The sequence below is a fragment of the Pantherophis guttatus genome, chromosome 3 (genome assembly GCF_059756535.1).
Source record: "Pantherophis guttatus breed Tessera chromosome 3, ASM5975653v1, whole genome shotgun sequence".
NCBI classification, from domain to species: Eukaryota; Metazoa; Chordata; class Lepidosauria; order Squamata; family Colubridae; genus Pantherophis; species Pantherophis guttatus.
In genome coordinates, this window is record NC_142065.1 from 215,030,982 (window position 1) to 215,042,143 (window position 11,162).

The 11,162-nt window shown below is 59.3% G+C and overlaps 1 protein-coding gene across 1 annotated transcript; it reads right to left on the reverse strand.

The window, feature by feature from the left end:
* Positions 1-4,024: 4,024 nt before the first annotated feature.
* Positions 4,025-6,387, reverse strand: SCRT1 (scratch family transcriptional repressor 1). Its single transcript, XM_034420044.3, has 2 exons — positions 6,169-6,387; positions 4,025-4,884 (listed from the first exon to the last, which is right to left on the reverse strand). The coding sequence occupies exons 1-2, from the start codon at positions 6,281-6,283 to the stop codon at positions 4,091-4,093; spliced, it is 909 nt and encodes a 302-aa protein (XP_034275935.1). The 5' UTR covers positions 6,284-6,387; the 3' UTR covers positions 4,025-4,090.
* Positions 6,388-11,162: the final 4,775 nt, after the last annotated feature.

Genomic DNA, 11,162 nt, shown 5'->3' on the forward strand with positions numbered 1-11,162 from the left:
GCAGCCTGACCTGACCTGACCCTCCTCCGCCCCCGCCTGAGTCAGCGGGCAGGCGGCAGGCGCGGGGGGGGGGCGATGGAAGCAGCAGCTTGTTCCCCTCTCGCCCGGCACCAGGAGCGCCTCGGAGGTGGGGGAAGACCCCAGATTGGCCCCGGCAATTGCGGGGCTTCTTTCAGCGCCGCTCCGCCTCTCGCAGTCGCAGCCCGCCGGGCGGAGGACAACTGCGCGGTTCCCGGAAGAACGGGAAGCTGAGCGGAGCCGCCCAGGCCCAGGCGTCGGAGTCTGCCGCGGGGCCAGGGTCACCCGGAGGGAGCCCGCTCTGCGCCTTTGTCCGGATCAACCTCCGGGAGTGGGGAGGGGGGGCTGAAGTACAGATCCCACCTTTACCTGCCCTCCCTAGGGCTTCCGGGAGTTGTCGTTCTGCCTCTTCGACCCTTGCAGGCGGCCCGGCTTCCCTGCGCTTTGCCCTGCCCGGTGCCTTAGAAAGCCTCCCCCTCCAAGACCCAGCTCCTCGCTGCCCTTCGCTCTCCCAGGCTTGGCTGGAGGGGGCTGGTGGAGAAGCGCCCCGGGCCAGCTCTGGCCTGACAGCGCGCAGAGGCCTCTTGGGCCGCATTGACCAAGGTGCCCTCCGCGCGCTAGAAACGTGACCGTTTGTGGAGGCCTGCCTGCCTGCCTTCCTCCCTCCAGCCCCGGCCTAACAGCAGACACCCAACTCTCCTCCTCCCAGCCATCGCGGTTCACGTGTTGGGAGAGTCAAAAGCCCAGCCTGGAATCCGGGACCTTCTGAATTCAGGCCGTTGCAGTAAATCCGCAATTCTTTCCGACTCAAGAAGAAAAGCTTCGCCCGGCGGCCCTCCAGCCCCGAGAAAGAGGCTCGCCTTCCCTTGACCGACCGGCCGGAGCGGACTTGGGCCACTGCTGGAAAGTTGGACGGCCGAACCTGGAAGTAGACGTGACCGAAATAAGTTGTCCTTACAAAAGGCCCCGGGGGAGGATTGCGCTTGGGGGAGACGGGTGACGGCTGTGGGGACCTTGGCTTCAGCTGGGGAGGGTCAGGCTTGGGACTAACCCTAACTTGGCCTCTTCATAGACCTTTGATGGCAGATTCTCCAAAGGCCCCGAGGGCAGGGCAAGAAGCAACGGGTGGGAACTAATCAAGGAGAGAAGCAACCTAGAACTAAGGAGAAACTTCCTAACAGTGCGGACAATTAATCAGTGGAGCAACTTGCCTTCAGAGGTTGTGAATGCCCTCCTGCGCTGCCCCAACCAGCTCGGGCCCGCAAGGGGGCTTTTCCTCTTGGTGCGCTCCTGGCATGTGGGGAGGGGAGGCAGAACCCCTGGGAGGGGAGCAACTTTGGCATTCCCGGCAGGGTAAGGGAGGGGAAAGGGGCGGCTTCGGGGCTCGAAGGTCGCCGACTGTCAACGCGCATCCAGGATCCGTCTGGACTCCTCGGAGCTCTCTGGTGAGCTGCAGCGCCTCAGGCCAGGGAGGCGGCCGGAGGGACATCGCAGCTGGCTCGGACCAACCGTTTTCCTAGGCCGTGGCCCCCAGAAGATCCTCGACGAGAGCTTGGACGGCTGGACGACCGTAGAGCCCCCGCCTGCAGCCGCAGCGGAGAAACCGGCGGAAGGAGAAAGGAGGGCGAGCCAGGGAAAGCACCAGCTTCGTGGCGGCTCCTTTGCGCGTGGCTGGGCCTCCAGGCCGGCCCAAGCTCGACGATGCTGGGAGCAGGAGCAGAGAGCAAGCCCTCCCCCTCCCGCAGAGTAGCCTCGCTCGCGCGGAGGAAGAAGGCGCCAGGCCGGGTGTACTACAAGAGTATCCTCTCTTTTTTTATTATGATTCTTATTATTGTGAAATGCTGCAGGACACGGTGTGCGAATTGTGCTTTACTGGTCCACCGCTCAGCGTCTGCCTCAAACAGCCTCTCGCATCCTCGCCAGTCCTCTCCACTCGGATAGTCCGTCTTTTCTCCCCAGGAAAAGAGTTTTTTCCCCTCCCACCCCCCCACAAACAGGCTCAGAATTCTTTTAACAGCTTGTAAAAATTCATGTAAATTTCCAAACGGTATTTACAAAGCATCCGCGTCGTTTCCCTTTTTAAGTCAGCAAGAGGGAGTATTAATAGCAATATTAGTATTAGAAGTCATTGTTCTAGTAGCATCGTTAATTATCTTAAGTACAAAAACAGGAGGTGCTAGCTAATACAAGTTCCTTCTACCTGATTTCTATTAAGGTATTTTTTTATTCTTTTGTGCTGTTTATTTTTCTTAAGTTAATCATAAAATGGAAAGACCTACAGGAGAAGTAGTGCTTAAGAGTGGGAGAGAAGGGGGGGTCCTCGTGGCTTTCGGGGAGGGGGCTTAATGTTCTTAACGGAAGGCAATGTCTTTAGGAGAACTCTTCCTTCCCACGCAGGCCCGTGACGTGGGCGGAAGGTTCCTGCGGGGAAACGGGAGGATCGGAGGAGGCGGCCGTGCCAGAGGGCCAAGCCTTGGGGGGGGGGCAGCCGGAGCCATCAGCGACCCGGCAGCTGACCGGGAGGCACACCTGTCCCTGGGGAGACCCGGAAAGTCTTCCCCGCTGCGGCATCTCTCCACCGATGGAGCGGAAGGCACCTGTTGGGTGCAGGCTCTGGTGCTGGGGGAGACCCTGGAAGAAAGCGGGGGAGACGGGGAACAGGGGCTTCTCCACCCCTGCTGGGCTGCATCCCACGTCCTCTTTTCCCCCACCCCCCGGAGGCAGAGAGTGGGGCTGGCAAAGCCTGAAAGCCACGGGGTGGGGATGGGGAATGGGCCCCTGAGGGGGGGCCGAGGGGGAGGGGGGATTCGGGCGGGGTGTTGCTCGTATTTCTCGGGCCAGGCAAGCGCTACAAGCCCAGAGACTTGACTAAGCTACTCGGAAGAAAGTCGAAGAAGGCAGGCAGTGTGCATCCATTAAAAGACAAGAGAAGAAGAAGAAGAGAAGGAAGGTTCGCCTCATTAACTCGAGTTCACTACACTGGCAAAGTCCCTGATATCCGTTGCTATTAAGAAGTTGGATTAAAAGTTACCTGATTCCTCAGTATTACTATCGTCTTAAAAATAACATGCATTACGTTAATTATTGCTTCTATTAGTTCAGTAGGAGAATATTGCCCTCAAATAGACTATTATTATCTAAAAGTTTGGCAAAGGAAAACAAAGTGATGTAAAGTGTTACAAATGAAAATCCATCATAATAATAATTTTAAAAAGCATCATCAAATTGGCATAGATTTAAATACATTTCTTCTTGCATGCAAAAAATCCTGCGTTAGAAAGGATGGCGATCATTTCCCCCCCACCCTCGCCCCGACCCGGAAAAGGGGGGGAGAAAGCAAAACCAAAAGAAGGAAAAAGAAAAAAAACAAAAGAGCGAACGGCCAGTCCTGGTTTCCTCGTTTCCCCCCCTTCAAAAAGTGACGTAGACTTTGGCATAGTAAAGAAGTCTTGGCAACAAACGTACGGATTGGAAGTCAACAGCGGTGCAAATAGTCGGCTCGGCTTTAAAAGCAACAAAATAATTAAAAACCAACACAAAAGTGCAACGTGGAGGGAGGGGGCACTGCCCCGCGCAATAAACCAACAGGGAAAGAAATGAATACATTCGTTAAGTAAGCAAATAAATAAATAAATAAATAAATAAATAAATAAATAAATAAATAAGACCGCCTCCGAGTTAAATACATACCTCTCTACCTTTCTTGTCCTTGTTTTTCTCTTAAAACAGCGAAATCAAAATAAGGAAACGTAAACATTTAGGAAAATAGAAATTCGGCAGCTTCATGGAAGGAAACCAACCGACGCCTCCTCGGGCGGAAAGAGGATCCCTCGCGGGAGGGGTTCCGCCAGGGCGGAGGCGTGGGTCCCGTCGTTCCGCGGGAGCAGCAAAGGAAGGGGAGGGGGCGCGGCCGGGAGGCTGCGGCTGGGGGGGGTTACCTGTCCAGGTGAGGCGCTGGGCGTTTCGCCCCGCCCCCGGCCTCCGCCCGCTTTCCTGGAGCCTCGCGGGGCGGGGAGGGGGAGGGGGAGGGGGAGGGGGCAGCCTGAGGAGGAGGGCGCCCCGCTGGGCTCTGTCAGGCCTCCAGCGGGCTGAGCGGCGGCGGGGCGGCGCCCTTGAAGCAGGCCGACTCGTAGTGCTTGTTCAGGTAGGACTTGAGGGCGAAGGTCTTGCTGCAGCGCTTGCAGCGGAAGTGCTTGAAGGCGGAGTGAGTCTGCATGTGGGCGCGCAGGTTGGAGCGGTCGGCGAAGGCCTTTCCGCAGTGCGCGCAGCCGAAGGGCTTCTCCCCCGTGTGGGAGCGCATGTGGCCCTGCAGGAGCCACGGCCGGCTGAAGGCCTTCCCGCACACCTCGCACTTGTGCTTCAGGTCGTGGGTCAGCAGGTGCATAGCCATGGCCGGCATGGAGACGTACACCTTGCCGCACGTCGGGCACTTCTTGGCCATCTTGCTGTCCAGGCTGCGGTGGGTCTGCTTGTGGCGGCTCAGGTTGGACGAGGTGGCGTAGGTCTTGCCGCACTCGCTGCAGGTGTGCCGCTGCGGCGGGGGCGGGGGCGGCGGGGGCTGCCCGCTGGCGGGAGGGGGCTGGCCCAGCCGGGAGCCCGCGCCCCCGGCCCCGCCGCCCACCACCGCCGCCTTGCGGCGCGAGCGCCCGTCGGTGATGAAGAAGGCGTCGACCGCATAGCCCTCGCTCACCGCCGCGTCGCCGTTGATGTAGCCCCCGGCCAAGGCCGAGTGCGGGCTGTCGGCCTGGTCCGAGTCGCCGTGAGTCCCCGGGTAGATGACGCCAGTCGGCGGGGGCACCTTGAGGCCGTTCTCGCCCTCCCCCTCGTACACCGAAGACGGCGCGATGTAGTCGCTGATATAGCCACCTGTGAGCGGGGGGGGGGGGAGAGGGAGCCAGGAGGGGTGGGGGAGGGGAGGGGGGCGGGCAAGAGGCAGAGGAGAGGGAGGCCCGGGGAGAAAAGGCAGCGGGAGAGAATCCGTTAGCACAGTCACCTGACAAGGGGGGAGAGATGCTGATCAGTGGCTAACGGATGCTTTCGGGGCTCAGCTCCAGAGCTCCGCACTCCCCACTTAGTAGAGGCAACAAGCGGAATCCGGAGAAGCCCCCGTGCCCCGCATCCCTCTCCAGCCCGCCCAGCCGGCGCCTCCTGCCAATATCCGCAGTGCTCCCCGAGGCTCCGGCACCCGGCTCCGTCCTTAGAGCGGTTTCTCAGCCCGTTCACCTGCGGCTGCTGGGCCAGAAAACGGCCGCGGGACCGGAGAGTGGCGCGGAGGCGAACGGGAGGGGTGGGGGGAGGGAGCCTCTGTCCCTTGAGCGGGTAGACCGATGAAGAGGAGCAAGGCATCGTCTTTTCGCCCCCCCCAACCCCTCCCCCAAGGTCAACTCTGCAGGAGACCAAAGGCATCGCGGGGGGGTTGCAGCGTTGCGGAAGCTAATCACCCTCCCCCCCCCCGCCGCCACTCCAGCTAAATGCTGACGATTATGCAACGTGCTGCAGCCGCTTTGCCCCGAACAAAAGCGGGAAGGGGGCTTCCCTGGGCCGAAGGGCGGCATCGTCCGCTCGGACTGCGAGGTGGGGCCTCCGGGCACGGGGGCTCGGCAGGCCTCTCCTAGAGCGCGCCCCAGGGGAGCGGCCCGTTGGAGGCAGCCTAGCGCTTGCCCTTGGACTCGCCGCGCGCGAGACAAAAGGCCCCGCTGGCAAGGCAGGCGCCACTGCGGCGAAATGCCTCCCACCGCCCGCACCCCTCCTCGCCCCTCCCGCGCTCCTGCCTCTCGCCCAGCCGGATCCCCTGGAATAGGCCCGCCTGCCGCCCCCGCGCCTCGTCCCCGCAAGCTCTAATTTTAGCCGGGTTGCGTTCCATCCAAAGATGCCGAGTCAACCCCGCCGCCGCCGCCGCCAGCGAGCCAGGCAAGCAGGCGCAGAGCCGCTCAATATGGCTCTCGCATTCCAGAATAGGAAGACGGCGCTCCTTCGCCCGGTGCCCCCGCGGGCCTCGCCTCGCTCCCGCCAGGGTGCTCGCGGCCTGCTGGCTCGGAGTTCCGAACCGGGCGCAGGGAACACGGCCACCCGCCCTCGCCCCCGCTCGGCCCATCCCGAGGCCGACCCCCCCTCCTCCTCTTCTCCCACCCGCGCCGTCCCCCTCCTCACCCTTGTCATGGAGCCGGGAGTTGAAGTCGGTCCGCGATCTGCTGTAGGAATTCTCGAGGTCCGCCGAGGGGAAATCGTCAAGTTTGACCTTTTTCACCAGGAAGGATCTGGGCATGGTTCTGGACTCCCCCGGAATGTGAGAAGGCTCCCGCAGCTTCCGCCGGTGGGCTCCGGGCGGGAGGGGGGCCCGGGGGGAGGCGATCAAAGAGCAGCGGCAAGAAAGGGCGGCGAGGGGGGGTCAGAGGAAAGGCAGAAGGCGCGGAAGAGCGAGCCCGCCGCGAGGAAGGGAGGCGGGGGGGCCCCGGGGATGGCCGTCGCCGACCGCGGGGACTATGGCTTTGTGGGCTGCTGCCGCCGCTGCGGCTGCTTCGCCTCCTGCTTCCGAAGGCCTGACGGGAGCGGCGCCGGCCGCGGAGGTCTCCAGCCTGGGCGGTCGCGCCGCGCCGGTGCTCCTTTCCGCAGCAGCTGCGGCGGCGGCGGCGGCTTTTGTGCGAGGCAAGGCTGCGCCTCTCCGGCAGGCCGCTCGCTTGCCCTCCAGCTCGCCTCTGGAGCCCCCCAGGAGTTCGAGAGATCACGGCCAACGCCGCGCTGGTTCATAAGAGGCGGCCGGCGGAGTCAGCACCTGGACAGCTCCCGACCGGCCCGGCGCCCGCTTCGCTCGGTGCCCAGCCGGTGGCGCGCTCGTTGGCTCGCTGGCTCGCCCGGCCGGCCGCTCTCCGCGCCCGCGCGCCCCTCCAGCCCGGCCGGCGACGGCTGCGGCTGCGGCTTGGCTGGGCTCGGTGTCCTTTGCCGGTCCGCCCCCCCCCCGCCGGTCCTCTCCTCCAGTGCGGCAGCCCCTGCTCGGGTCGGGAATGCGCGCGCCTCCGAGCCTGTGTGCGCGCTGCGATTGGCACGGTCGTTCCGCTTCGGGGCGGCGGCGGCGGCGGCGGGAGCTGGGGGGGCGGGGGGGCGGTTATTGCTGGCTGGCTGGGGGTTCCTCATTCAGCACTGGACAGCTCCCAGCCTTCCTTGCCGCAGCCTCTGCTTTGCAGGCGCCTGGATTTCTGAAGATTCGCGGATCAGCTGTTCGGATTTATAATGCAGCGATCAGGTGGTGGACGGAAATGGAAGCGCTTAATTTAATCCATCAAAAAAAAAATCTCTCGGGAGCAGCGCTGAGACGGAATGATTTGTGATGCTGTTGTGAGTCGCCTCCTGCCCGATCTTTTTGGAAACCTCCTCTCGCCTTTTGCTTTTCGGCGTGCCAGGGAAATGCGAAGGACAACAGGCGAGTGGGAGGGGACGGAGGAGGAGGGGGAGGCGCAAAATATTAGGTCTCCCCCCGCGTCCTGTTGGGGAGAAAAATCTTGGATTCTCCCGCGTTTGCAGCTTTCAAGAGAAGGAAGTTTGCCTGATTCCACAGCCCGCCCGCCCCGCCTCGGACCGTCAGTCCTGACTAACGAAGGGGGGGCGGCGATCTTTGTGATCTCCCCCTCCCCATTCGACTCCCGGGCTATGATTTATTGGACCGAGCGTCGGGAGGACCTGTGGGCTCCGGGATGCGATAAAAGGAGCGCAGCCCCCACTTTTTAATGAGGTGAGAGTACAGTGGGCCTTTATTCTTTTGTGGAAAAGAAAGGGGGGGTGGGGGATTCGTGGAGCAGGTGATGAGGGGCAGAAGCGCCTGTGGCTCGGGCAAGGGCGGGAGCCGGAGGCTGTCAGTAACGGGGGCGGGGGAGGCGAGGGAGCAGTCAGGAAGGTGGCAAACCTCGCGCGGTTAGAGCCCTTGGGTGCAGCCGAGTCTCCGCATCTCCCGCGGGGGCCACGCAACGCCTCTTCGGCAAGTTCCAGGAACCGCAGCCGGGGCCAAAGTCACAGCAAAGTTTTTCTCAGCCAGCATGTTTATTCCACTTTGCCTTGGCGCTTGTGAGCCCCATCCAAGATGCCGGGTTTGGCTTAAGCAAACTTTTCAAGACCGGGATCAGACTAAGGGCCCCTCAGGGAGGTCAGTTCCTTCAGTGGCCCTCAGTCTGCTAATCTCTGGCCGTTTGGGGGCACTGCAAGCATCTTGAACCCCGACACTGTCCCCTGTTTTCATGGCTTCGAATCTGCCAGCTCCCATTTCAATATTTTAATATCAGTTCTTATAACTTCTCTCTAGTTCTTACGTTGGTTGTTTTCATTTCTACTGTTGGCTGATATTAAACATCTGGGATTTTTTAAAACTGGGTGTTACTAGTCCGATTTTGTATGTATGCCAGCTTTAAGCTGCTGTTTTTATACTTTGGTTGTATTTTAGATTTTCTTAATGATAATTTTCTAACTTTGTAGATTATTATTAAATTTGATTTTAGAAACACAGTATAAACCTAAAGGTTGAATAAAATCTCTCATAAACACTCATTTCTGGTGGAAAGTGCTGCTTCGTCTTTTCACTCCAAATCGAAGGTGTTACTATGATGCTGGTGGGGAGTGGGAAGAGGGGAATGGAATGAAAAACCCCACCCATGAATTCAGGAATCACTTGAGTTGCAAGAACCGTGGACAGAAGGAAACAGATTCATTGTTTCATCAGACCCAAGGGAGGTATAAATCCTGGCACCTTCTCTCTGAAACTAGGGCTTACTCGTGGCTTGTGCCTACGCTCTCTGTGTGTGGACAGGGAAAGTGAAACCTTCAAGCGGCCCTTAATGGACTTGTGGTCACCGCAACTCAAAGACAAGCCAGCCCTTCGGCAGAAGCATCCTTCAGAAAACCACCAACCGGCCCCATTAAAGTCCCTCTCAATTTCGGGTGTGTGTGTGTGCGTGCAAGGGTTGGGGAGGCAGCCTGCGGAAGGCTGGGCACACGACCCCCTAGAAAGAAGGGGTGCGGAGAGCAGCCAGACCGTAATTCCGTCTGGCCATCCGAGGCGCCTACTCCCAGCTGGGACCCCCAAAGACTTCCATTCAGCTCCTGCCTTTCTAGCTTGGAAGGTGGTCTCTCCTGTCTTAGCAGGCCCAGAGATTTGGGGGAGGGCGAGGAGACGGGGGTCGTGGGCTCAAGGGAAAGGGAAAGGGGGATCGGGTTGCACCCCGACCTCCTCTGAAGGTCACATTCCCCGCTTCGCGCATACACGCGCCAACCCAGGAGCCTCCGGCAAGTCAACAGCGCTGGGAATCCGAAGTGGAAATCCCTGCGCCGGAGCACCCGGCACTAAGGCTGGGTCGGCGGCTCCCGGCTGCCCTGCCTTTTGATTCCCGTCGCTCCCGTTCCCTGCGCCCTAATTAATACCGTGATTCCTCGGCTCCTTTGGCCTGAGCGAGAGCGAGGATGTGCTCCGGGGACGCGCGGGCGCCTGCTTCACACTTTTTTCCCTATGAATTTTTGCCCTCCCTCTCGCTTCCAGCAGAAGGACGGGATCGCAAACCAAGCTCACAATCCCCAATCGCTCCGAGTTTACAAGTCACCCCGTGACATCACAGCTCCCAAGCCAATGGCCTTCGTTTCATGCTAATGAGGGGGGATGGCGAGCAGAAGGTTCTCCCCCCTCCCCCGCTCCCTTGCACAACGATTCCTTTAGGAGACATATGTCCCTAATTAACAAATATCTAGGAACAAGCCCGCTCGCTATTGTCTTTCCCGGGGCAGGTTTGTTTACTTCTGCAGAGGAGGGAGCGTGCAGGAACCCCGAGTGACAACAAAGGCGGGGGGACCCCAACCCTCTTCCCCTCCCCCCCGCAGGCATCAGGCTGAGCAGCTCTGGGAAGGCTTTGAAGGGGCCTCCGGGCACCAGCGCGCAGCTAAGAGCAATTGGAGTTGAAGGGGGGAGATGCCTGTAGCATTCCTGCTTTCCTGCGGGGGGTGGGGGGTGGGGGGTGGGGGGGGACGCCCTTCTGTCCCATCCCGCAGGAATGCCTCCTCCCCTGCAATTGGCCAGGAAAAGTAGGTGGCCAGGCAGGAGACCCCCGGTTTGGTCAATGGAGGGTCATCCTTGAGGTTGGGCCTCAGGTAAGCCAGCTCTGCCTGTCTTCATACTGACAGCCTTAATAGTTCCGAACTAGCCCTTAACCATGGCTTACTGAATAAACCCTGACCCTCCAAGCTTTCACAATGGTCAGAGTTAAAACCAAACCAATGGTGGGTCATAGAATGGCATTCGGTTTGGTCAGGGAGAGAATTGCTGGATGCAGGATGTGACCTTACGGAGCTGCTCAGCTCTGCCTGGTCCAAGAAGCTGATGATGGCCGGATGGCAGCAAAGATTTCTAAATTGGATGGATGGACAGAGACAGACAGACAGATAATGGATAGATGATATAGACAGAGAGATGAATGGAGAGAGAGGGAGAGAGATTCTTGATAGGTGATAAATAGTTGATATAGACAGAAAGATGATCAATATAGATGGAGAATGGATAGATAGATGATATAGACCAGAGATCTCCAACTTTGGCAACTTTAAGCCTGGTGGACTTCAACTCCAACAGGGAGTTGAAGTCCACCAGGCTTAAGGTTGCCAAAGTTGGAGACCCCTGATATAGACAGACAGACAGATACACAGATATATATATAGTCCAAGAGTCAGGCAGTCTGTGCAATCCATGGGACCTGCTGATCCTGGTAGATTACTTGGGAGAGATAGCAACTTTGGAAGAGAGGCAGAACTTCAGGTAGCTAGTCCATATGCCTCTGGTAGGGATCACATCGGTCATCAGGAGTGTGCAGAAGAGAGGATGTGTTCTTGGACATGGCAGGAATTCTGCCTGCTTAAGTGTGTGTTTGTGTGTATGTGCGGTGTACATACCTTTGAGTCAGTATTGACTCCTGGCATCTATCTGGGTGGGCCCCTGCCACTTTCGTGGCAAGATTTGAGGAGTGATTTGCCATTGCCCCCTTCCCAGGGCTGAGAGAGAGTGATTGGCTGAAGGTCACCCAGCTGGCATCATGCCTAAGGCAGACCTAGAACTCGCAGTCACCCAGCATCTAGCCTTATCCCGTAACCATTACACCCAGCTGGCTCTCCCTCTTTAGAAG